The sequence below is a fragment of the Neodiprion lecontei genome, chromosome 2 (genome assembly GCF_021901455.1).
Source record: "Neodiprion lecontei isolate iyNeoLeco1 chromosome 2, iyNeoLeco1.1, whole genome shotgun sequence".
Taxonomy (NCBI): domain Eukaryota; kingdom Metazoa; phylum Arthropoda; class Insecta; order Hymenoptera; family Diprionidae; genus Neodiprion; species Neodiprion lecontei.
Window position 1 is genome coordinate 31,152,431 of NC_060261.1, and position 26,994 is coordinate 31,179,424.

At 44.3% G+C, this 26,994-nt stretch overlaps 1 protein-coding gene and 1 long non-coding RNA gene across 3 annotated transcripts in view; one reads left to right on the top strand and one right to left on the bottom strand.

Moving 5' to 3' along the window:
- The window catches only part of LOC107218308 (obscurin), a 203,311-nt gene that overhangs the window by 44,011 nt on the left and 132,306 nt on the right, over positions 1-26,994 (bottom strand). For both annotated transcript variants that reach the window (XM_046731395.1, XM_046731396.1), the window contains exon 6: positions 3,063-3,240. In XM_046731395.1, coding sequence (XP_046587351.1) covers positions 3,063-3,240 — 178 coding nt within the window. The remainder of the gene's footprint in view (positions 1-3,062; positions 3,241-26,994) is intronic.
- LOC124292892 overlaps positions 1-26,994 on the top strand; it is a 154,569-nt gene that overhangs the window by 19,317 nt on the left and 108,258 nt on the right. The window lies entirely within an intron of this gene.

The window sequence follows — 26,994 nt, forward strand, 5'->3', positions numbered from 1 at the left end:
TGCACTATAAGAAAATGAGGCGCGGGGTGTGAATCGTAAATCGCAATATGTGGTTGTTTCACCGTAACAAATACGGGTTGACCGGCGGAAGAGGTTAGTTACGGTTATTGTACGGGACGTTCGATCAGCCGACAGCTGACAAGATGCATCGGTCCTTCTATCAATCCTTTCATTGACGAGGAAAACAGTATGGGAGACGTGCAGAACCGAGGGAAACCAAAGCCTTCGCCGGGAAGTTTGAGCGATGAAAGAGGTCAGATGTTGATAAAAGCGTGGGCTAGTTAGCGTGAATTTTGACCTTTACAAAACGTAACCGATCAAAGGGTAGACCCGAGGAAACCCGCGACGACTCCTGAATGCGCGTTACACCGCTCGGACTCGCGGATCGGAGAGAGTTAGGGAGAAAGAGAGAGAGAGAGAAAGATAGTAGGAGAGAAAGGGAGAGAGAGAGAGCCATCGACGGTGAAAACAGGCCTCGTATCGATTCTCCAGACTTCGCGTTCGCACCTCGTTCCCCAGGCACCGACTCGGAAGTCGTTCAACACACGACGCCGCCGGACCCTCGTGGCGTGGGTATGTACATACATACATATAAGGTCTACCTAGCCTGGGTAATAACGTTAAACTACGACCTCATTGCACCGCAACCTTGTTGCTTCTCCGCCACCTTCACCGCCTCCGATATATTTCGCCATGACGACCTCTACAAGGCGTCTCTCGCTTGGATCGCTTCGGGCGCTTTCAGAGGCTCGACGTGTCCAACGTCAACGCGGCCGGAAATGCCCGGTGGGGATCAAGGTTCCGATCTACCGTCGGCATCGTTGGATGTCGTTACTTCGAATAGTCAAAATTTGAATGTTTTATGTGATTTTAGAAAGTTTCCGGGTCGAATTCTCCTAAAGCCTGAGGAAAATGTTGAGTAATTGATTAGGATCACTTGGAACGATCTACCCTTCGGTAATTTCAACTATTCGGAGTAACGAGATTCGATGTTGGTGACTGACTCGTATCTTGTCAATAATGTACCTACTCCCAACGATTTTACAGTTTTTCAAGCTTACAAAACCAATCTGTCATACTTCACATCGTTCGATTAATCGTAATGAACTCTAGCGCCAAACCATGTGCACTTCGTGGCTTCTTGTGACAGATAAAGTCATTTGAGCCTTGTGTGAAAGAAGGTAAGAAGAATTTATTAACTCCGCGACTTTCAAATTCCTCGGCGAGAGTTCGGGAGCTTGAAGGAGAAAAGCTGTCGGAAGAAAACGCGGCGGTCCGGCTTTTTCGATTCGTACCGTGTCTAGAGCGCTTTACCACCGCATGATTTTTATTGGAGAATCGAGACAATCGGCGGTCGGTTGCATCTGGTTCGCATATTTGTCATTCAATCGTCGAACGACGCCGCGTTCCTAGGCTGGTCAGGTTTCGCCCGGCTAATAAAAAGCATCGGTTATCGTTCGGCCGAATATCTCGCTACACAGGCTGCACCCTCGTATCTCTGGTTATCCATCCTTCGAGCGTCCCGTTCCGCAGCTATACGTGTTATTAATAACCTTCCAGCTCCCGGATCTTACCGCCCCTGGGGAAAAGCGCGGACTGAAAGAAAGCCGGAGAGAAGAGGGACGTGGAAAATTGAGACGGGGTGGAGAACCGGTCGCGTGACTGTTTTCAAATTCATGTATTCCGGAGAATCTGCATATATTATACGATGACGTTCGATTCACCTGAAGCAAATTATCCATCAAACCAGGCGCGCTCGATTGGTTAGGCAATTTTAATATTCGATGACTACCCGATAGGGGACACTCGATTAACGCGAACGATGAAATTGTTTCGGACTATTTGTGCCGTAGTATTTGTTGAGTAATGAACGGAAGAATTCAGCCCCGAAATATCCACTTAAGTATTCATCGAAATGATTGAACTTCGATTAAGGAAGAGGGAAGAAGAGCGAAAAGTTCAGGGCAGCAGCTTTTCAATTCACCGTGATTGCTTCCAAGCCGAAGAGGAGGGAGGGAAGTCGAGCTGCTTCTGCGGGCTTTGTTTAAACATTTGAATTCTGGAAAACCGCCTATAAAGGGTGGGTTGTGTGTTTGCATAGGATCTTGCGAATCTGACGTTGACCGGATGGATCGGATATTGCCAGTGCGTTATTTGACTCGGCAAACGATGTTCGGAAAGGAATTTGCGAATTCAAGCTGGACCGGGATCGGCGCGACACTCTTTACCCGCAAATCCTCAACCCGATCTCCATAATAGGTTGATATCGAGTGTATGCAAAGTGGTACAAAATATACTTCGTGAATGCGTTTTCAAGTAATTAACAAAACGGTAGGTAAACATGGAGTTATTTATATGTGACGGTCATGTTAGAAATCGGGCGAATTTAAGACGGGCTGATGTTACAGGAAACTTGAGAATCTCTTTGAGTCATTTACTGCGGTAACTTTAAAAAGGGACTCCTAACGAACACCAATTACACTTTTTGCACGTCTACGACGGGGTGAAAACTGTGTGAAAAAATTCTCGCTCGGTTCTTCTTTCAGCACAAGAACCATCCGCGTGATACCTTCAGAAGCTTGGCATAAGAAGCCAGTTGTACTAATGCTTTAATTAATTTTTTTGAATCAGGATAGGATTTTGCGGTTCTTTTTTTTTTTGCTGGAATAAGGTCTAAACATCAATCTTGCGCGCTCGAAGAATCCTCCCGATATTTTCGATTTCTAGACGAAGTTTGAAAAGTGTCTCGTGAATTTTTGTAAACAATCGTTGCTACGGTCTCAAATCGATATTATCGTGTATATATATATATATATATATACATAATTAGATAATCTACAAAAAACGATGACAACTTTTTACGATGGGAGAACCAGAAACCAGATGTCAGGAAAGTCGGGAGTTTTCTACCTTTTGTCCAGACTAGCGAACTATTGAGTTTCACTGATTGAGTTTCAGCCACATTACTGAAATTTCCGATCGCTTACACCTGATGAAAATTCTATTCGTTTACGGGAGAAACTTCAAACTTGAGAATTATATATTTTCCTGTAAAAACTCACCTGATTCCTCCGCGAGTCGTGTCGTAGTTGAGCATGCGAGAACCATGACGCCATGTGACGTAGCCGGACGGATGGGGCACTTTGCTGACAACGCATTTCAGCTCTATCGTACTTCCGGCCTTGTAGAATTTGTCCCCCGCGGTCGCCCCGCGTTCGTCGACAATCTCCACCTTCGGCACTGCAATTTAATTAAAAAAGTCACGAGTAATTCGCTTGCCAGAAGCATTCTTTAATTTATTTTATAGACCTGCACGTAATTGTCCAGCTCACACCGATTGTTCATTGGTTTATAATTTGTAAATTGGTTCTAAGTTGTTCTATAGAATTGTTTGTAAATGTTTGATTGATAGATAATAAGTTCAAGTTTGATAAACGACTCTCTTTTCACGGGATTGTTGTGAAAAGGGAGGAGAAGGCATTCGGTAAATAAGATGTTGTAGAAATTGAGAGGTTTTGTGAACGGTAAGTAAAGTTATTTATACGAATTTCATGTCATTGATATCATTGAGTACGTTGGGATAGTTTATTTGAATTTATTATTAAATTTAAGTCGTTCTACCTCGGTTGTAAAATTTCAACAGAGAGATTCGGGCAACTTTAGTTTATCTGAAAGGAAAAGTCTTCCAGATAACTAAAGACCAGGATTTAACCACCGGCTAAAGATTTCAAAATTCACAAAGCTTAAAAGGAAACATCTTGAACAAATCATCAAGATAAATCGATGAGACTTCTCGTAACGAACCAAATAATTAAATAACCGCAATAAAAGTAAGTTGAAGATAGAATTTCGAGAGGCGATGCCTTCCCGTCACAATATAGCCTAACCTAAAAATGATAAAATCAAAATGAAAGATAGTCTGACGGTTTCATCCAATTTTTAACACCATCTACTGTTGTGGCGCGGGTTTTTATTTCACCGAGTGATAATCGCTTCGTCGAGAGGACCTGCAGATCGAGTGCAGGAAAGAGAGAGATAGGAAGTGCAAAAAGTGGAACACTTTTTTGAATTTCGTAAAAGAAGCTCAGCGTTAAATCGCCTTTAAAAAAGGTGCGAATGGCCGGAAACGGTGCCCGGCGCTCTTCCCTGTCCCACGCATGCAAGCCCGTAATGGGATTGCAGGATTAATTCAACGGGCAGTTTTCTCGCTCTAATTCCCCGAGGGGTTAGTTATGCCTACTTTGTATCCAGTGTTAATTCATAAATAATTCATTCCATGCGCGTAGTACGTATACAGAAGGACTGTCGCTTCACGGGCCGCCATTTCCGCAGGAACTGCCTTTGTTAAATCCTAACGAACCTGGCAGGGATCATTTCGGGAAATATTTGCACGACAATTTCGCTCTGTCTATTTCTCCCTCTCGAAATCTCATCCAGTTCATCGTCCGGTTCTCGGACCCCGAGTTTTTCGACTTCGTTTCTCATCAGGGAAGCCCTCGAGGGTTTTGCCAAATTTTCAGGCGCTGACCGTTTTTTACCGATGATATTTCCGATACGGACTATTGTTATCACCCATTGTGCCGCCTTAGTCGGGCACGATCAAATCCCGCTTTTCCTCCTTCCCTCCCGGTTTTAGACTGACAATGAGTTTAGTTTATGATTTATGATAACGCGATATTGCTGGGTAATGATCAGAGTTTGACTCGAGTTTGGTCAGGTCTGGGTCAGGCGTGGAGTGAGGGGTCGCCCTCTGGGGGGAAGAGACGCGCTTCCGACATGAATTTAATATCGGATTATGAACCTTTCCAGAATCAAGGATCCCTTCCTTCCCAAATCGTACCTTTTGGTTGCCCGCTGCCCAGACCTCGGGATATCTTTTTATACAAAGAACTTGATTGGAATTTCGGGAATTCGACTGGTTTTTCTTATTTTCAAACATTAACGTACGTACTCGAAAAAAGATCCGCCCTTTCTCTCGTTTACAATCGAAACTGAAACACCAGAGATTCGCAGAAAATGTTCAAAGTACTTTGAAACACCGACAAGAAGGAAATATATTGTATAGATAAATACTTTTGTTAGTGAGTTGAAGAAACTGTTGCGAACTGTTTAAAAATTCGTCGGGGAACTTCCCATTCTTTCGAAATTTGGTAATAAGAAGTATTTTATCTCAGATGTTGAGATTTTTGCGGAAACGTGTCAGAAAAATTTGCAGAAATGTTACGATCGATTTCTGAGTAATGTTGCCATGCGTTGATGCGATTAGTCAACTTTCTCTACGTACCGATCTCTTGAGAATTTTATAAAAATGAGGGAATTTGAACAAAACTCTGGACAAAATTGATATGCTTGTATGGATTCAGACCAACCAACCTCCTGAAATCTCTAGCTGCAGCAGCGAATCTGATGTTTTAGAAACTGGCTCGAGGCTTCGATATGCTAATTGGGTAAATGGTTCGAACGGGTTTTCCCGTGCCGATGCAGGCAAGCACGTGAGCATCGAAGGCGGTAGAATTTCAGGGTAGGTAAATAAATGCTCAAGCCTCTGTCTATATCTCTGCGGGTGGTAAGAGCAAACAGTGCCATGGGAGAGTGATTTCGTGTTTGTGGTCTAGGGATGCTCTTGAGCGGAGCATTGCGGCAGGGCGCGAAGCCGGTGGCGGTTCGGGGGTGAGTCGGACGTGGAAGAGGGTATCTGTTGCGGTCTGCAAACGAAGTCGCACTTAATTGGCCCGATAAAGTAGAAACCCGCTCGCACCCTTCCCACCTACACTTTCCTCTCCTTTTTACTCCCTTTCTCCTCCGGCCTTCGTTTTCCAGTTCCTCCTTTTCCCTCGGACCGAGGATTTCGAGCCAGCGACGGTTATTCGAGTTCGAACCTCCGTCTGCAGCTATTCACTCGGGGGATGCTGCGGAGGAACGTGATCCTTCTTATTGACGGCGTGTGCAGGCCGCGGTAATTGGCGGTTTGATAAACGATCGGGAAATCCCGCCGATCGATCGGACGACAAGAGCTTCAACTTGGGCGATTTTTAAGGGACGTTTTCGATCCCTCACCGTCGGGATCGTTCCGACGATTTGTAGCTCTCGATTAGCGGCTGACGCCGGAGGAGCCGTGCAGTAGGTAGCGAGAGGAAGTGAGAGAGAGAGAACCGAGGGTGTTTCTAAAAGCGGTTCAGTTTTATTGGCCGTCGTTAAGCAGTCGTTGAACAGCGCCTCTCGGGCATTCAGATCAGCTGCTTGACAAATCCGGCTCGCGGCTGCGGAGGTGAAATCGCGAACGGGTCGGAGAATTCTTTTCGGTAATAAACGACGACGGTCTCTCTATCGGAAGACAATTTGCTAAGAGCCCGGAGGAGAAGCACTCCTGTGGGACACAATAGGTGGACTCAGGGAAATAAGAAGCCGAGTTTCGAAAAGTTCGGGTCCTTGGATGAAACCGAACAAACGAACGAACGGAATCGGAGGCGGAGGTGGAGGTGGAATCGCGTCGAAGTGTGAGCCGGCGGAGACGTCGAAAGTATAAAGACCTGGAACGGGGTTGAGAACGTCCGGCGAAGTTGGACGCCGATATCCTCCTTCGAAGTGAAAACAATCGCGGCCGCCTGATCAGAGATTCCACTCCTGGACGCCTATTTTCTTTTCCCCACTTTTACCACCGCTGCACACAACCCCGTCAATATTCCCTCCGATGCGACGACGCGGCCGTTCTCATTCGCCACGTTCGATATACGTTCGCCAAGCGGAGGAAAAAAGCTGTCCTCCAGGCTAGGCAGGAATTTCGAAGGGCGAATAAAAGGCGTAATTAAATAATCCAGGACCAGGACCGCCCCTCCTGGTCCTCTTAGCGGTAATCAACCGGAGATTAGCATAATTCATTTTCCCGGTGAGTTCATTTCGCCAGCTCGCACGTATCGCGTCCTCTCTCTGCCAACTCCTCGGCACTCCTCGGTTTTAGGGATTAACGAGCGAAGCCTTCCCTCGCAATTGCGATCAATTGCGGCCCTCCTGGACCCGCAACCTGCGTTTTTCCACCTCTTCAATATTCCGAACACCCGGGCGAAGCGAGTCTTCGTCGTGATCAGCTCCGAGCGCCGAGGATATAACCTAGCGTCTCAACTTCTTCCAAGTGCAGAATTTTCTTTATTACTCACCGAGATAATAGTTAACCCGGTAAGCTTTTAGCAAATTGTTTCTTGCCGTCAGGCAAAAATGGACGGCGGCTTGCTGCCTGGCTGCATCTTCGACGCTCTCGTGATCAATCCTTAAGCTTCGTGGCTGCGAATGACGTTTCGAACGGCGAGCTCACTGTTCCTGCATCCACGGTGCATTATTATTCGCACGGATCGATGATTTTGTGTTTCATTCGTTCTTTTTAAAAATTTTACCCATATAAATTTTACATTTTCAGGTAAAACGCAAACTTTTTAACTCCTCAGCTGGAGCTTTTACACGGTTAATCGTGATTCTGCCACTGATTGCGGGAGAAATTTATAACCGTGGTTACCTCTCGGTCTTTGATTAATTATTTTTATTCTTTAACGCTATCGGGAAAGGCATGAATTTTGCAACCGTAACCAAAAAATCGAGTATATCCTACGTTGTTATTTTTTGTTATGTTTACTCGTTCTGTATCTCGCTGTCGCCATTGCGATCATGTAATGCTGGTGAAAAAATGTAGCGAGTGATCTGAACAAACAGATTCGATATTTCAATGACCGTTAAAGCTTGGAGATAAGATTACACTGAGATTCGAAATGGCTGATCTAAAACGATTCTATCTAAAGGGTTCGAAACTCGCTTATCCAATTGCAATCTTGTCTTTCTTGCTATGATCAGCAACCTTAAGATACCGCTTCCGTCAATTTTCATCCACTCGGGCAGTCTGATTGCCAAAGTTTAACTTGTCGCATGTTCGGTTACGCAACGCCAGTCAGCCTGCAGAGCGATCAGTCTGCCCGCTGAGTGGAAAAACTTCCGACGTTTTCAAGTGCCCAAGATCGATTGGATACCGCAGTCAAGTGACAAGGCCGCGGTTGGCGAACCTACGCTGTGCAAATGTCAAGTGAATAAACTGACGCCGTTGTGAGTTTGGACTCCTAGGGGTCGGACGGCGTCGAGGTTTCTTCGTGACTCCCGTTTCCTCTATTCCATTTCACAATCTCCCGTTCCATCGCAACGTCAAGAGAATTAGTCCGATCAGGTTTCGGTGTTCGATTCGAAAATGAGAGAGCGGGTATAATTCCGTCACTTGATAACTTTTGACGCTGGTGGATAAGTTTTCCTTCACATGATCCGCGAAAATCGTCCTCCGTGAGTTTCGAACACAAGAAATCTAACGCGGGATTTCCTCTACTCTCCTATACGGGTATACCTATACCTATACACGCCTCCTCCGAAATCCCACATGATCTAAATTCCAGAGTCTGGAACACCCCGGGATTGTACAGACGCGGCAGTATGCATGGGAATCACGTTGTTGATGTACGGTGAAAACGGCCCCCGATCCAACACCCCGACACATATGTGGCCAAACGAGCCTCGCTCGACCAACTGCTTCCATCCACCCGGCTCTCTGCCCTTTTCAGAACCTATAATTCACCCCTTTTTCCTCCCGGAGGAATCCAGGACATCAGCTAAACGCACCGAGGACAATTCAGCCGTATTTTTTCGGCTTTTCAGTGCATCGGGTCTCCGACGAGTGCACGAAGGCCACTCTTCTTGCCACTCGCGAGTTTCACGGTTCTGTTTTTACCTCGAGGGAGGCGAAGGGTGTTTCGAGTCCTGCAAAATGGCAAGTTTCCACCACCGCTCTTCCGGCCTGACTTAATTAAAATATGGAGATCAGTGTCTAAATCCTTGCATTGTAGCTTCCTGTCGGCTGCAATAATAGCGGATAATACATCGCTGACCGAACTCGGCTTGGCTACCCCCTCGAAACAATGAATTTAAATCCTTCGGGGTTCGAGTTTATATACCCACGCTGTCTCTGCGAAGCCCGCCGAATAATGGGGCGAGTCTAACCGCGAAAACTGAGGACCGATGCTCGTGTGGTGCTACGTTTTTTCGTTTCGTTTTTCAATTCGCTATCGAGCCTTGAGCTGAAACTTTTCGGAAATTGCTCCGGTAATATCTGCCTGATTTTTCCTCCAAATTGATGCGACGAGACCAGAATTTGACCAGGCCGTTTGGTCCCGGTCCCTTACGGGATTCGACCCGTGCTGTCGTTGAAGGTCGGAATGTGTTGCGAATGGGTAACTGAACGGAGGGTCGGCTTCGAGACTGACTTCAATGGTCAAGACCTGGTCGATTGCTAGCGGGCAAATCAGTCGAACATAGACTCGCGTCCTCTGTCGTCTTCACTCGGCCTGCAAATTTCACCCCGCGCCGGAGAATTATGCAGGAAATCAGCAAAGCCTCGGATAAATGTGGCCGCGATTGATCGGGCGGTTATTATAATCAGATCCAAAGTTTTCGTGATCGGAAACTTGCATCGATGCGACGCTTCTCGTTCGTTTCAAATCCGCGCTGCTATACCGGTGCGGTTATAACGGAGACAATCGTCTGCTGCAGAAGAAAAACAAAACGGACCAGCATAATTTCAGAAAAAGTGAGTTCGGACAAGCAAAGCGAGAGAAGCGGGTGAAACGAGAGAGTCGAAACACGATCCGCTGCAGGCATGGCTGCAGGTCGGTTCGTTCGAAACGAGCTGCGTTTATGACTTAATTCCAGCAGGCGTCCGGCGTGATTAGCTCCGGCTGACTCGGTCTGGTTAGCTGATTGCTTCGGCAATCATTATCTCCATTTCACGCCCGGCGACTCCCGATAGCCGGTACATCTCTCTCACGCCGAACGAAATGTTTCGATCGATCCCGCATTGTCAGGGCTGATCTGGTGGTCACCTGCGACGTATAAGGTACGTACGTCTAGACCGCACTCCGACATTCGGTTGCGTTGTCCCAGGCAACGCGGTGATTCTCCGTATTATACACATCCGCGGCCGCATTTCAAATTCGGAGAAGTTGTATTTCGCGTTACGATTTTCGTCGGGATTGAAAAATTCTGGTATGTTTGAGAAACCTGCAGATGGATCTGCGATTACTGAACCGATTCACGAGATTATTTAAAGAAAACTTCTCAGGCAGTATTCAAAGAGATATTTTCTATTTCACTGTGGATCTACTGGACGATTTACTTGGCGTGAACGGGATAGTTTTACACTTTTTATTGTTAAGATTTATTTCAACCCGGTAGGTAAATTTTTCTTCCAATCAAGGTAATTTTTCAATAGGTTTTATGATGAAACGAATTTATTTTTTTCTCGAGGTGCCTTTGACGCGAATATTTCATCGAATAGTTTTAGTTTCATTTTATACGTTGTAGCGAAAATAGCACAGTTTTGGGAAATGTTTTTTTTTTTGTTTATCTTGTTGTTGGTTTGAATAAGTAAGTCACAGGTTATTTTGAATTTGGCCTGTTGCAATAGGAGAACTTTGAATAACCTGCAGTTAGCCGCATGATCCCTGCGTGATTGCGGAATATTATACTTTTCCGGAATAACGTGGTACGTACTTTCTGGCGATGCATTTAAAGATTAAGAACGCTTCTTGAGAATTGGTACAAACAGAAACAAAAACTGTGCTGAATTCACCATGAACGTGGCAGTAAAGTGTGTCGAAAGAAATGTTTTTTTTTTCTGATTCAAAGAAATGTTATTCGTCTGAAAAAAATAAATAGCGAGAACAACGGCTCGTGTTATTACAAGCGGCAAGAATTGGCAAAACATTTGTTTGTCTCATTTGATCGCCAGATTTGGTAATTTCAACCATTTTTTTCTTGTTCGTTATTTTTTTGAAACTTGCTCTACTCGATTTGTAAGCTGCATCTAATTCGGAGCAACACACGGTTTCTTAGGTACACACCGGGTTCAGAGAACCTGATATAGATCAAATCAATTCATTTGCATTCAATATTAATTTGATCTCTCATTTGCCAGAGCATTTGGTTCCCAATCAAATCATATTTTCAATTCGTTAAATCAAGTGCACTTTTTTCCACTGAATCGAATATTTTATAACGAATAAAATGAACTGCTTATACTCGTTAGTTTATTTGAGTGAAAGTAATGAATAGATTCAACAAACGCGAATCAATCGAATCATTTCTAATTACATGTGTAATTATAATGATACTTCATAGTACAAAATTACAAATTCATTCATTTGAACGAATTTCTCTGATTCATTTACCGATACTGAACTTTATTTGAACATTGATATCGTTGGCTACTGCTGGACGAAATTCAGCCTAAACAAACAGAGCTCTGTCAACGAGCTGCTTTACTGTGACCGAAAAGTTGAGGTAAATTTTACGAACAGCACACGGAAGACACGGGTTGCGAAATGGTGGAAATGAAAAAAAAAAAAACGAAGAGGATCAAACAAAAAGGGGGAAAAAAGGGAGAGAGGGATGAAAAACACCTCGAAGCAGAATTTCCGCGCTCGTTTAGCCCGCGATCGACTTACACCCCGTGGCTGAATGGAGAACCTTGTTCCATTGACGTCACGGCTCGCTCCTCCGCTTCAATTTCGACCCCCGATCCCGAGTCGCCTAGATTATCTCAATTAGAGTTGGCCGGCACACACCGCTTAGCGATGTGCAATTCACGCCACACGTTGCGCCCCGGTTACAACGTGCCGACAACACAATGCGACAATAGCCGATACGCCTATTTCCGGTTAGAACAACGCCACTTGGGTGTGCGGTGCATGCATTGTGCCTCGCCTAGCCGGCCGAGGCTTGCAAGCTCCGGGATTTTCACCGAGGGTGAGAAGACCGGGTTCACGTTTTTGCCGCACCCTCCGCCGCTCGGATGCTGAAAGGCCGCGGGCTAAGCAGCGGTAAGGTCACCCACGCAAAGGATCGCGAACTGTACGATGCTTGAAATTCGCTGCGAATAACCCGGCGTGCGGGAGGAATCGGATATCAGGCACACGACAGTTATTCTCTCATTTTGATCGATCCGTTTAGTTTGACTCAGATTTTCAGGATCGTCGTTTCAATCTCGATGCGATTTCCGCTAAGAATGATAAAGAATAAACGATTTTTGATTATTTTCTCACGATTAATCGAGTATGATCGATTATTTCTCTCACGAGATTTTGAAATAATCGCTTATTCGATCAATTTTTACCGCATCAATTGAGTCGTGTTCGATTATTTTTAGTCTGGTGGCCATTGCTTTACAAATTTGGATATGTCATAGTTCGCATGACGATGTGAGTTTCTTTCGAATCGAACTAATTACGTCTAAGAATTTTTTCAGTACCTTCAGTCGTTATAAAAAATACGCTAAAGTGCATTGTTACACGTGAAAAAGTCTGATGTTTCTTAAACTGATTTCCATTTTGAGGTAGAACCTCAGGCACTGCCAAAAAACACGTTTCTTCATATTTTCCGCTCTGGTGTAATACGTAAGGACCAGAAAATAAATTGTTTTTATTTGTTTGTACGAAAAGGTAGACATTTCGAAATAGGTTCCGAAATCTTTACGGTGGAATGAAAGTGGGGTTGTATAATCGAATCGGTGTAATAGGCATACTCCAAAACATTGACTATTTTGCTTAAAAGTATTTGAATAACTTGTCTCTTTATTTTTTCATAACTCATTGCTAACCGAAATTCGGTGAATCCGTCCATTCATCTTCTTTATTACTTTTCGGATTTTGTTCCTCTTTGCTGTTTTTTTCTTTTCTTTTATTTTTTAACCGCTATTCTTTCATTGAAAAAAACAAACAGTTATACAGAAGCGCCATAGCACGGAATAACTCGTATATGCAAAGTAACTGCGACGGCGAACGTGTCCGTTGATATAATGAATATGCATGTATGCAGAACGTTTAACGGTTAGAAATTGATTTTGCAAAAATAGAAAAATCTCGCGGTCACGTCTCGTACTCTTCTTTCTCCTTGCCTTTCCTCGACCCATCGCTTGTAGTTAGATTAGCATCGATTTAGTATTCTTTACTCCTCTTGCGCTCCCTTTATTCGTCATCAGTTATCGCGAAAAGACGCGTACTCGCTGCTCTAAACCTGCATCGCATTTTCAAACAAAAATGAGTTTTTCAACAATATAAACACGTTTTTGAAACTATTTTAGCCACAAGGTCGTTTGAAGATAATCTCGTTCTTTAATTTAACAAATGAAAATATGACGTCATTACAAAAATGTCATTAAAAAGTTTGTGCAATTTATTCTCAAACATAATAACATCATACAGCTTTGCTTTGACCAAACTTTATGAGAAAACTTCGAAAGCTGTCTTTCAACGAGCTCGTGAAATTCTCCGTGTCGATTCAATTGGCGCGTGGAATTTAATCACCGTTTATTAATCACGCAACCAAAATGGCCGCCTGATCGTGAATATTGAACAATTTTCGTGCCGCCTCAATTCGTCCAGTTTTTCAGTCTCGCGAGTAACCGTCGATCCGTAAATTTAGCCGGTCAACGAAGGGGCGGAGAAATGACGTGGGGCGGTTTTGGCAGCCGTACAGTTTAATCTGACACCGAAAATTCAACACCTACTTCTAGTTGGGTATTTAGTGGAACCTACCGAGGAAGTTCAATTGTTTGCGGAAATTGGCCCTGAGCGTGAAAAGCCACGCCACGGCAGAACGTTGTACAATTCGAGCTTAGAAACAGTTTGGAGTAAATTGAACGCGGTTTGCTGTAACCAAATCCACCCCAAATCCACCCCAAAACCATCCGGCAGCTTGTAGCGCCTCGGTCAAAGGCTGACCGATCAAAGGTGGGTTGCACGTCGTTCCAAAAACGCATTGCAGCGAATCATCCACCTTCCATAATTGAAAAACTGCAGGGAGAATAGCGAATTGCGAACTGAAAAAAAATATATGGGGAATTACATGCGAACCCAACCAACTTCTGACCCTAACTATTTTTGATTTTGTTGAAAATCTTTTCTACAATTGCCCCAGCTCTGAAACAGTACCCTGAATTTAAAAAAAAAAAAAAATTTTCTCATCGACAGGTTGATTATTTATAAATGTCGAGAGTGACTTTGAATAGGACCTGTTATAAAATTCTCGAAAAAATAAAGATCTTGCAATGTTTCGAACAGAGAATACACTTTCTGACAATTGCCGTTAGAATTTTAAAACAGATCCATTTCAAAGTCACTTTAAATGTTTGTAAACAATCGAATATAATAAATTGAGCAGTCGAATAAAAAATCTGAAAAAATCGGCGTATTGTTTCAGAGGTGGGACAGTTGCAGAATTTTCTGTTAAACAGAAATGGTGAGGGTCAAACGTTGGTCGGATTCGCATGAAATTCCCCATATACATATACCTATGAATGTATAATAAATGCAAGCTATGCGAGGAGTAAATCCGCCAAAAGAATGCAATTCGTCGATTCAATTTCAGGGAATTTCTGTCGTTTCTTTTTTTTTTTTTTTGTCAATGTTTTTCCTTCGTATCTACCGGTTGAAAAATTCTTCACGATCGAAACTGTCGGCCGTCAATTGGGAAACGAATCGGGAAATGCTGACCGCCAGGCACGTCAGTGCGAAAAATGTTGAGCTGATGTTTTGCCATCACCGAATATTACTCCGTCTTCCTTTGTTTTAATAATTTTTCATTTCAACGTGTCAATTGTTTATTTTTCTTTTTTTTTCTTTTCTCCGTTATTCCTTTTTTTATTCAACCGATATTGAATCCGGGATGGTTTGCAAAAGTGAACACCGAGTGCGCCTGTTGCGCGACGGGAGATCCCGGCATATTGCTGTTACACTCGGATGGAAACCGTGAAACGGTATGGAAACGGAACGAGCGGTAAAATTTGCGGTCAAAGTCTCAGCCCCCCCCCCCCCCCTCCCCCCTCCCAACGGCTGGTGCAATATAATTGGTTGCTTTTCCGGGGAGGGAATACCGATGGAATTAAAGTTAATTCCTTGTCGTGAAACTAAGTTCAAGCCGCTTCTACACACCGAGGTAAGAAAGCCCGGAGGGGGTGAGACGGAAATCCCGGTGTAATCGCGGCTAAGTAATCTCTCCTTTAATTCGTCGGAATGATCTTTAATGCGCCACTTAAGTCAATGCCTCCGCGGCCCGGGCTGGGAACCTGAACCTCGGCTTGCGGAGCCGGGATATCGAGGGGGCCGAGATAATGTCGAACATTACGCCGCAGACCCTGTTAACCCGTGAAAATTCGGGGAAAATCACGAAATTATGGAAAACCGTGAGGCTCCTCGGGCTTGCCTCGATCTTACCGCGACGCTAAAGACGCCTGTAGATACCCATCGCTCACGCCTAATCCCCTCGATCCAAACTGAAACCATATTTTCGTCACACCACCGCCTCGGATTTCTCCATTTTCCTCATTTCCTCAAGTGAAATCGACCTGCATCTCCGTTATTGACGCATTTTCGAGCAGAAATCTTTTGTAAGTATCGAGGTTTTGATCAGGATTAAGTCTGGCTTCCCATATGCAGATGCCTGGTTCGGAATTCCTCAGGCCTCAATCGGTGATCCCTGATAGCAAATATTTCGATTTTATTTCAGAATTTTGCTGAATCTTTCAGGCAAAGTGATTCCGCGAACATTGAGGAGAAGTGACGAGGTTTCGATTGGGATCACACCTGGCTTCCCTGATAATTACGCTTGATCGGAAACTCGTCAGGCCCTGATCGGTTAACCCTGATAGGAAATATGGTGAAATAACGTCAAGACGACCAGTTTCTGTTGTTCCGGGATATTCTCCAGCCTTTTGGGCCAAGTAATTTCGCGAACATTGGGGTTCGAAGGCTGGAATTTCTGGGCCTGGTCGTGTTCTCCTGTAATCAGAGCTTTTCACGAGGTTGAGGCTTAGCCCTCGAGTGTACGGGCAGCGACGCGAATTCATTCGAGACACTTAGCTGCAAAAGGGTGGATCAATGTTTGAAATTTAGTGCGCAGAACGCGGATCAGTTGGAGAGAGCTGCTTCTACCTTTATACTTATACGTGACGTCAGACACGAATTTTCCTCGCTGGAAAAGCAACGTGTAATAAATACGCTAGGAGGATTATGGATAAGCCTGACTACGTAATAATGCATGTAAATCCAGGATTCTTCGCTATCTTTTACTCCCGTCGAGGTTCGGGATGCACTCTACTCTCCCGACTCACTACTTCATGCCAACTCCATGAATGTACAATCGCGCTAAGATGCATCTAGACATCCGGGCTGTCGGAATATCTCTTCAAATCAATCGCAGAGACAGAAATCACAAATTAAATTATAAGTTCGATCAAAAATGCCCTTGGTGATATTTAATGCAACGGTTCTACGACGTACTCAATTTTACGGCTGTATGGCTGATATCATTTTTGGAAACTCACGTAAATATATTGACTTGTTTAAAGTCATTTATTAATCCATTCATTTCATTAAATTATGATTTTCGACTTTGAAACATAACTTTGATGGGCTGGAATTTCGAAATTTTTATCGATGGAAATCGCCCAATTTTGTTCCAAATACATATGACTGTAGGTAAGACTCGTACGAAATTTCAGGTTTTCTGAAGAATTATAAAATTGGTCAAAAAATAAAAATGCAGCTTAAAGGCAGTAGTTTGAGTTGATTTCCAGATTGCTCGTACTTTTTTTAAAATTCGTTTGCAAACTTTTTCCGCCTTCTCCGCGCGGAATTTCAAAAATATTCCAAATAATCACCACTCCAATATTACAAAAACAAATGAGAATCTTAAACGACAGGCAGAGGTACAAACTTCGTAAAAAAAACCCTGAAACAAAATTTTCGTTGCGGAAAACTCCATGAATCTTGTAACGAATCACAAATTTCTTGATACAAGAATCAGTATCACCGATGTCTTATACCGGGCTGAAACTAGGACATACAGCTCGGATCGAAACCGCGAATTACACGCACAATCGGGCCGCTGAAAGAGGCGGTGATTAAAATACGACAGCTCGAAGGCGATATCGCAGTGAGAGTATCTGACTCACGGTAGGAGGATTATAGGCTGATGGAAGAAGTGCATGAATGAGTAAACTAGATTCCACTTGATACGCGAAGCGTCCCGACGCCGGGGCGCCTTTGAGTGAGAAAAAAGCCGGCGTCGTTGAGACAGCGTCAGGTATATACATGCATATACATCGTATATATGTATATATACGTGAATACATACATATATATGTATATATATAAAAACAGGAAGGCAGTGGTGGCGGTGGTGTAAATATTTAAAATTATGCTACTAACGCGTAGTTTCTGCTCCGTGTCTTGGAGCCCCGCGTGTTACACTGTCGGATAATGGATTCCGAGTGATAAAATAAATTTGTACTTTGAAACGGGGGGGGATGGGTGGGATGCATGCTGCAGCAAAGCGTCGGCAGCAGCATCTTTCAGTGGGGGGAAATTATTACGTGGCAGCCATGTTGCAATGAATAATTTACCCCGAGGCGATGATATCCGGTATGGTCGACGAATCTTGAAAGCAACAGTGCCGAGCTCCCCAGCCACGATTTCGAGATGCATCGGAGACGAATCTTAAAGGTGTGTCGACGTTGAAGATGTATTCAAATTATAGTCGAGTCGAAAGAGCTTCGAGAAGAGAAACATGATGTAACGATAATTCGAAAATTCAACTGGAGTTAATCGAGTTGAGTTTAGTTGAAAGAATATTCTTTTAGCATCGTAAAAATCGAAAAACCATAAATTTCAGATACAATATTGAGGACTCGAAAGCGATTCTATTCAAATCGCATCGTTTGATAGGTTTTAAGCGAAATGATCAAATTCCTCTCATGATATTAAATCCAAGTAACTTCAAGTTCACTTATTGCTAGTACTCGATTCTTAATTCGTAAAATTTTTGGGTCAACAATTTTTATCACCGAACCGTACAGCTGACACATTATCAAAATCGCTGACGATGATTTACACGGTGTGCATTAGCGTCCGAAACCGCAGTGCAGTTTTTCACCAGGTGCGCAATGTTTCGTTGAAATTTTCCCTCGGTGCGGTGGATGCAACCCTGCACACGTTTCCTGCGGCCGATGAGAGAAGTGAAACTGCGAAAAATACTGCGGCCATAATTCCTGATGCCCCGGGTAACAACCGCCGATGCTGCACCTCTTCTCCATTGTCGAATGGTCTGTTATCACGTGACAGCGTTACGACTCGCCACGGCTTTCCGTTATTGTATTTGCTCGACAGTTTTACGTCATTTAGGAATAATAAATTCACGCATAAATCTCAGCGCCTCTACCTTTCACGAAATAGAATTTTTTCGTTTCGGAAAATCCATGATCTCATGTACATAATTGAACGCACAATTTCTGCAGGGATCTCGAAAAGCCAGTCGATCTGAGTCGAGTGAAAATTTGAGGAAAAAACGTAATTATCAATTCAAAGACGCGCAGTCAAGACAGAGAAGATATTTTTCCTTCTTGTCAGTATCCGGAGGCCGGAGAATGTTATTAATAATCTCTGACTTGGGCATCTCGCGAGATGAATTTCGCTTGATAGTTTGAAAAGTGAACCCACTTGCGCTCTCTCGGCTGCTGTAACTGCGAAAAGCTGCATCGCGTCTCGAGTTCCTCTTTTTTTCTCGGGACTTTTTCCCCCTTTTCATCGTTTTTCTCATTCCTGCTTTTCAAGACTGCGCTGAACCGGTTAGTGCGAGCAGAAAGTTAACGGCTATCGAGCATGATGCCTCTTTTTCTAGGCTTCAAGTGAATTTCCTTCAGATGTATATAACTCGGAATACGCACGCGACCAAGTTGGAGGAAACTCGGGGGTGGGTTGAATACTGTAGCGAACTGCAAGGAACTCTCTGTCATATGAACTCGAGAAGTCCCTACATGTGTAACATTATTTATTTCACTTGAAAAATGGGGAATTGCCTTTTATTTATCAAGAACAACCGTGAAAAGTGAAACAAAGATTGAAACATCAGCCATTGCTTGCAAATCGATTTATTTTCATTTGTATAAATCATCGGCGGATTTTGATGATGAAGAAACAGCTCAACGCTTTCTTCGTATTTTGCTAACGAATTACCCGAAGACTTGTGTTCTCTGAAATCCTTACCGAATGTCTTTCGTAGGTTCGGATGATCCGACTTACCGAAACTCATTACTCGTATCAATTAGCGACGCGATTTACACGAGAATCACAGCGATATCTGTGGTAGGGATTTTCAGAATCGCCACCCTCGAGAAGACAGTCTCGGAGAAGCTTCACGTTCGCTTCCAAGTAATGGCTTGTGAAACGTGCAGCTTGGGCTATAGGTAGGAGAGCATCGTTTTCCTGAAGCAGACGTTCTTAGGTACCGACACTTGACTTAAGTACAGCGCTGCCTTAACGAGCATGAACAATTTTCTCCTAATAAACGCTTTGAACTAGGTTTGCGTTATAATAACGGTGCGGCTCGCGTCGGTAATGAGGATCCGGTGATTCTCGAGATGACGTCGAGGTGTGTTATGGGAGAAGATGCGTCGCATAGTGGAGAGGGGAAAACGTGAAGGAAAATCGAACAAATAATCACCAATCTGGAGATTTTTTCAAGAGGTTTGAAGAAAGACGGAGGCCGAGCGAGAGAGATAGAGAGAGAGAGAATGACGAACGAACGAATGAATGAATGAATGATACTTAGTAGCTTTCTCAGCTATTTGTCTTACGTAACAGTGTCTTACAAACAATTCAACTAATATGTTATAATTTTATAAGACATTCTTTTTACGTACGCTTAAGTGTTGTAAGTCTATCACAATGCTTCAGCTTCAGCTGTAACGCGTTATACATTTTTATCACTTCGTACAATACACTTTATTAAGCACTTCTTGTTCTTCGCAATTCTACGACAATAATTCCCGCTTGTCTTGTTCGTCTTTTATTCATATATCTCCTACTATCGTCATCTTATTTCTTAATTGCTTCGACATCGTACCTGTAACCAGTTTAATAACAAACATATAAACATTACAATGCTCTCTCTGCCTTATGGACACGAATTGTAACGCATGCAGCATTCTTTTCACCTTCGTATACCAATCAGATTACAATATTACTCGCACGGCCCGGTTGTGTGTAACTTGCAGTTTAGTCAGCTGAGTTTCAATCATACTTGATAAAATCGTAGCACAATACTCAAAGTCTGGTGCTGTGATAGTTTTGTAAACAATACATCCAGTATAACCCGATATGCCGTTACCAATTCTACTTAAGAAACTTACTTTTTCCCCTATTTTTTTCAACATATAATCACAACGTTCCTCAAATCGGAGTTTACTGTCAATAATTACTCCAAGATATTTGGTACTTTCCACACGGTTCAACATCGTTCCATCTAAACATTTTAATGTGACATTTCTTCTCCATTCTTTTCTTATACTTCTAGTTATCATGAACTTGCAATTAGTTTTAGCAGCGTTCAATTTTCTCAGATAGCAAAATAGAGAGAGAGGGAGAGAGAGAGCGAGAGAGATAGAGAAAGGGCGGGCACGTCTGGTAACAATAGACGATAAAAGATCTCTCGAGAGTGAAGATTCTGAAAAGGAAGCATCTCGCCATCCCAAGAAGCCATGAGCCGATTCCTAAACGGTTAATGGATTGCCGGAGAAAGTTCGAGCCCGGAATTTTTCCGGCCGATGTAAAGAAGGAAGAAGAAAAGGGATAAAAGCAGGGTTGGGGCGGAGGACCAGCGCCTCAGAAAGCAATATTATTCGAACTGGCGGACGTACCTGCCGGAGCTTATCTATGAAATTATCCGGGCGTTGAAAAGGACGCGGACTGGTTTCGCGGGTCGTTACATCCCCGCGCCGGAGGCGAGCCCGAAACGTGGTGGTAAACGACCGAGGTCTCAGGTTCCGGAGATCTGCCGCGGTTTTCGGCAGCTGTGCGGATCCGCGGGTGCGAAGGTTCGACGTGAGGTGAAAACTAATCCCTCCGGCGTCCAGTTCTTCCGGCCAGAAAGGCAAAGCCGCCAATTTAGTTAACGCGGAAAAACGGGAGGTTGAACGGGGACCGGAGGATCCGGATGACTTGCCGTACTCACGGCTCAATTCCAGAGCTTCAAAAGACGGCCGGGTTTCAAGCCGAAGACAACGAAGGTACTCGAGCGGTTCGCCCCCCTTTACAACCGGCCCTTGACATGATTTAATCTGGCCTCGGGAATCCGAGTCTTGAATTAAAGAGACAACCGCCGTTTCTACGTCGCAGCGATGAGGGCTCCGAGGAAAGGGCTATAAAACGTTGTCTGTCCCTCCGACTTTTGCCCTACCGGCCCTTGGAGGAAGTATAGCCCGTTTTTAGCCCTCCTTGCACCGACTAGACTACGCTTGGTCGATATCTTATTCCTGGCCTTCGTTTACCCCGCGGAACCCGGTCTTTGGAACTCGGGCTCGCCGCCTTGGATAACTTGACGACTTTTTGCTTCGTCCGGAATGAAAATCTCGACGGTAAAACGGAAGTTGCATAAATATTCATGCTCTAGGAATTAAGAGGTTCCATTTTCTGCACACTAAAGCAAATAGGGAGAGCCGAAGAACCGGTGCAGATGAATGCAACTTTCCTAGACTTTCCTACAGACTTCGCGTCTTCATCGAGAAGCTCTACGTGTTCCATCGGTGAATCTGTTTTTATAGGCGTATAAGGTACTTGATTAACGCGGCGCTGGGTATCTTCAAGTCAGCGATTCCTCGTCAGTCGACTATCGCGTGTGAGCTTTGAAACTCCGATCGAAGGATCTCGAAGTGCTCAAGGGGTGAATAAAACGATAAACCATTCGTTCAGGGAAGTCATGAATTCAGCTGTTGGAAATCGAATTGTACGGCACACGGACTCGGATGGCTGGAATATTCTTCGAAATGACGATAAATCAATCGTGATAAATTTAAAAACACCAAATAATTTCAATTCCGTAACATTCTATTAACCTCCAATCTTATCATCCGCTTTCATCTATTTCCAGTTTACCAAGCGATTTCCATTGGCTTTCATCCAACGGCGTAGAAGAGTCGGAAATCAATGGAAATGACATGAAACTTTGGTTTAAATCAATAGAAATCACTCGACGTCAATGCTAATGAATTGAAATCAACCGTTTGGTTTTCAAGCGAAAACAGTGGAACGTATCATAATATGTACGATGGTTAAGCGAACGGATAAAACGGGAAAGCAGGTGGAAAACGACCCATTGAGCTTCTATCGAACGGTAGGAAAACAGGAAATTCTACACTCGGACGGCGATGCTCTAGGTTGAGCGATTCCGAGTCAAACGATTCATTGAAGGCTTTGTGCGACTGTAGGACGGCGAGCGAATGGCGTGCAATGAGCAATCTGGCTTTGAGCAAACGAGCTTCGTAATGAAATTCGTGTGTCTATTGTTTCCCAGGCAGATGATGATCGCTGCTGACAGTCAAGAGAGGTGAGAAAGTGCACCACAAGTTCGTTGGAAGACAAGGTGACGATACGGATACATCATTTCACGGAGACTGCACGAGGAGGAGGAACTCAAATGGATGAATTGATAGAATCTGGCCCGCTAAAATTTTACCAAAGTCTATTAATTAATCTTTACTGTTTCCCTTTGAATATTGACTAATCCTGGCGACACTCTTGTCGAGACTTCAAGATAATTTTGATATCGTCTCGAATTTTTTCACCGTGATCTTGTCTTGTGCTCGCCTGGAAAATGAAGACAAGACCAGGACGAGACCAAATCCGGTCTTGTTCTTGTGTCCAGCACTATTTGACGCTGTCAAGACACGTTGAAGTGGCGGTTAGGATTGTTTAAGAAGACCCTTTTCCGGAGAGTAGATTCCGGATGCATCACGAAGAGCACGCGAGAGCCGAAATGCAGGTTTTTAGCAATCTGCAGTCGGCCATTTCTCCACTCTACCCATGATATTTATCCATCTGCTTTTCCGTTTCGAGGCACAATACTGGGTACAGTATATCTTGCGCTATGCAAAAGATCCGCCGGCTTGCGAAAAATATTCGCCGTCTGCCGGTTGACTCTTGCCCGAACAATGTTGCCGGTGCGGAGTGCAAACTGGGAATTGGAGACATTGACTGGTGACGTCATACGTTACTCCTATCGCTGGATCTGGGCCACGTTTCGTATGAGGAGCGTCGTCCGTTTTACCTACTTCGCGTTTATACGTTTCACCTTGGCAATCCTGTTTGTATATATATATATATATATATATATATATGAGCTGAGATCTCGCTGTGCCGAGAAAATATTCGAATCGTATATTTACTCCGAGGCTCTTTCCCGCATTTTGTGATTTTGTTGGCAGGAAAGAAATCCGGGACACAACTTATACATGAGTGTAACATAGACCAGAGACCTTACCTTACATACCTATTTATTGTTATCCATGATAAGAAAGCTCGGAGCACGGTAAGAATCGTCCGTTAAGTTAAAATAACCCATGCACAAGGTGAATGAAATTTATCCAAAGCTCGCGTTTCGCTTCGAGGCTATTAGGACGGAGGACGGTCGGAAAAAGCTTCGGTAGCCGGTGAAGCGGGATAGAGAAATACGATGGGAGAAATTGATCGCGAAATAGTGTCGACAACTCGACCCCTTGGCTTCGCGCGTCCGTCACTCTGACGGACATGGCGTGCTGCTACCGAGGAAAAAAGCTCTTATATATATATATATGTATATATATGTATATACACATACAGTTGTATCGAACCGATCCTCGATTGGGCTTATTTATCCTTTTTTTATTCCCGCGCGCAGCTGCAGCGTCGCCCTCCATATTTTTACACACGAGGCGGAAGGTTTATTGTTTTGTTATACATTTTTTAAGAGATACAGAAACTTCCGCCGGGTACCCGGCTAACGAGTATTTCATTGTCGAAGTTTATATCCAGCCAGAAACTTGAAAAATATTATTCTAGACTTAACACAACCCTTGGAAGCGCGAGTTATCCTCGAAGATGACACGCTGTTCGCCGAGGCGATACATTCGGGAATGGCAACAGACGGGGGATGATTTTTTTTTTTTTTATTATTTTTGTTATTATACTTTCTTTTCCTCGCACGTTTTGTGCCGGTTTGCCACCTTAGAATACACTTTTTACAACTCCCTGGGAAGCGAGAGGGAGGGCAGAGCATGGCAGAAAACGGAGCCCTAACCCGATCTTCGCGTTGTCGTTAAAGCGGCTGATCCGTATCCCCGGTGAAAGAATCATAAACTTTCCATTTTTTTTCCTATTCATTCGCAGCGAACTGTTACTTCAGTTCTTTTTTTTTTTTTTTTTATTTTCTGCCCCTCCCTCCCCATCGAAGATTGACAACCTGTGAGACTTGGTTATACGTTTTTTTTCGGCCTTGTATATCCTGCTCTTCTTTCCTACTTGTCGTTTCGTCGTCGAACGAATTCGCTTATAAAAAGAGAGAGAGAGAGAGAGAGAGAGAGAGAGAGAGTAAAAAAACTTTCCCTCGGTATCGAGGGAAGAAGGGACCTGTGAAAACAAGCTCCTTCCGTTCGGAGTTCCGAGGACTGAGGGCGGAACGAAGACACGAAAAAAATATAGCGAATAATTTAGCGACAGGACATTCGTGATACTTTGAGGAACAGACTCAACGGCGCGTAAACGCCAGATGGTCCAGGAACGACTAGAAACTCCATAATCCCTGATCCGGACCGTCGGGATGCCCGCGGCCGCCTAACGCCCCTCTTATAATTCTCAATTTCCGCAAGCCATAGGTTCCACTTACGAGATCCATTTATATAGAAATATATAGGCGTCTTCGCAATCCATCGCGCGTCTTTGCGCGCAGATTGGTGGATTTGTTAGCGGGTCGGAAGTCGCGTGTCGGCGGTAAGGAAGGAAGGGGGGGGGGGGGGATGAAACGCGTGTATGTACATCCGGTACAACGACATAATAACAAATATGGAGCACAACACGGATTCCGGCTTATTCTCATCCTTATTTATCGCGTAATTACTCGCGGAGGGGAATCCCCGCGGTTGGTTGTTCTCTTGGCGTAGAAGCTTTTTTACCGTTCGTGAAATGAGATTCCATTATTCTCGCCTCAGGAATAACATCCTCATTCGGGTAATACGTCACACCAAACGCCGGCGGTTACAGAGCCTGGATTTTAGCGCTGCGGTGCGGAGAGTAAAGTCTCAATTTCCGGGATGCGAATGCGTGTATGTGTACCATGTATATGTATATAGTGTATACACACGTGTGCATGCATGTGTACGTACCTACGTATACGCGGTAAAAAGAAGGAAACGATAAATCCAGAAGTTCAACAGCTTTTTATCATGCCCGCACAAAAGCTCCGCATCCTGCATCCAATTCCTTCCAACTTCATGGAGTACACACACACACACACACACACGTATCCCCTAATTCGCTGCTGCCCGCGAAGAGCGAAGTCAATTTGCTCTGCTGGTGAGCCGGCTAATTGATCAACTATCAATTAGTTTAATGAATCGCATTGTCCACCATCAGCAACGATTCGAACGGATTCGTTCGACGAGTACTACGGTCACTCTTCTGTACCGCTGCGCTATCTCTTCATGACCAAACAATCGGTTCGTTACAAAAATAGACGATACACACCCGATGCTGCGAGCTCATTGTCAGCCTTCAAATTCTCTCGAAACACGACTAAAAATCGACACGCTTCAATTTGTACAAGTGGTGGTTTTTGTCCGTCAAAAATTTTTAGTATACATCACCGCGTGACACAGCCAAATCATCATGAAAAGAAAGAGGATCAACTCTTCGTCACGATTGTCCGACCATAGTTCACGAATTCAACGATTATCACTGGCTTATTTACCTGGTCGTGTATTACCAATTTCCGCTGTTCAAGCAGCTGTAGGGAAAACCAGGGTAAATACACTAAGCACTGTATGTGCCGGATGGCGAAGCTAGCCTACAGTGGATGCCGAGCTTTTGGTGATGCTAACAAGCCGTAGGCTACACTTTGATGCGAAATTATTTGCATGCGAGATGGAGGATCTGCGCTTTCGGCCGAGTTTCGCCCGTCTACTCACAACCACTCACTCGAGGTTCGTGTCTGCAGAATTTTTGCTGTTCATTATCGGTCCTCACCACGCGCAGGGTTTCACCGTCGACGTAATCATATTGGGTTCAAAATATTATCAGCTTTTGTTTGCGCCTATGTTCCATTCGTTACCAAGTGATATCGAGATAAAGAGAAGGATGGAACTGCACCGTGGCATTTTACGGCACGTGATCCACCCTCGTCTTACTACCCTTCCAGGCCAACCGGGTCCAAGTTATATCCGGTAAACGCGCTTCTATCAAATTTCATCACCCGAGTTAAACTCGGACCCATTCTAAAACTATCCAACCCGCATTTGTGCCCGAAGTAACGTACAAGGTGTTCCAAAATGTTTTCGCAAAATGCCTCGGTGGAACCTGGCAAAGCGAACGAGGCTTTTCTACCCGATCACTAATTGCCGCGTCGAATCCACCGGACTACCTTCGGATTCAAGGCTGCTGATCTTCGGATGGATATTCATCGAACACCCGGTACAAGCTTCAGGGCCGAATGGCACGGGTATAGAAATTTGTGTAAAGTTTCGGATGTGGAATGCCCCTTTATCTTGTAGATCACGGTGACAATATTGCCCAAGGACACTTTAAAACTTCGGTAATAGGGGCTCGCCCAGCTCTCTGCCAAGACGTGAGCCCGATGCCAAATCTGCTAAATTGCCGCGGTCTAACCGTCTCTTCGAATATGCTTGAAGAATTTTCTAAAGCATCATCCGTACCGTGGCACCGCTATTCCCCACCGCCTATCCCGTATATCAACGATTTTTCGAAGGCGACGAGCCAAAAAATTCCCCCAACGCTGTTACCCTGCATGCTTCAAGGTCGTCGCGTACAGTCGTGAAAATCCCTTTTCCACTCGCTGATTCTTGCGGTAAATTTTTAGTACCGGTTCTCATGCGTTGTT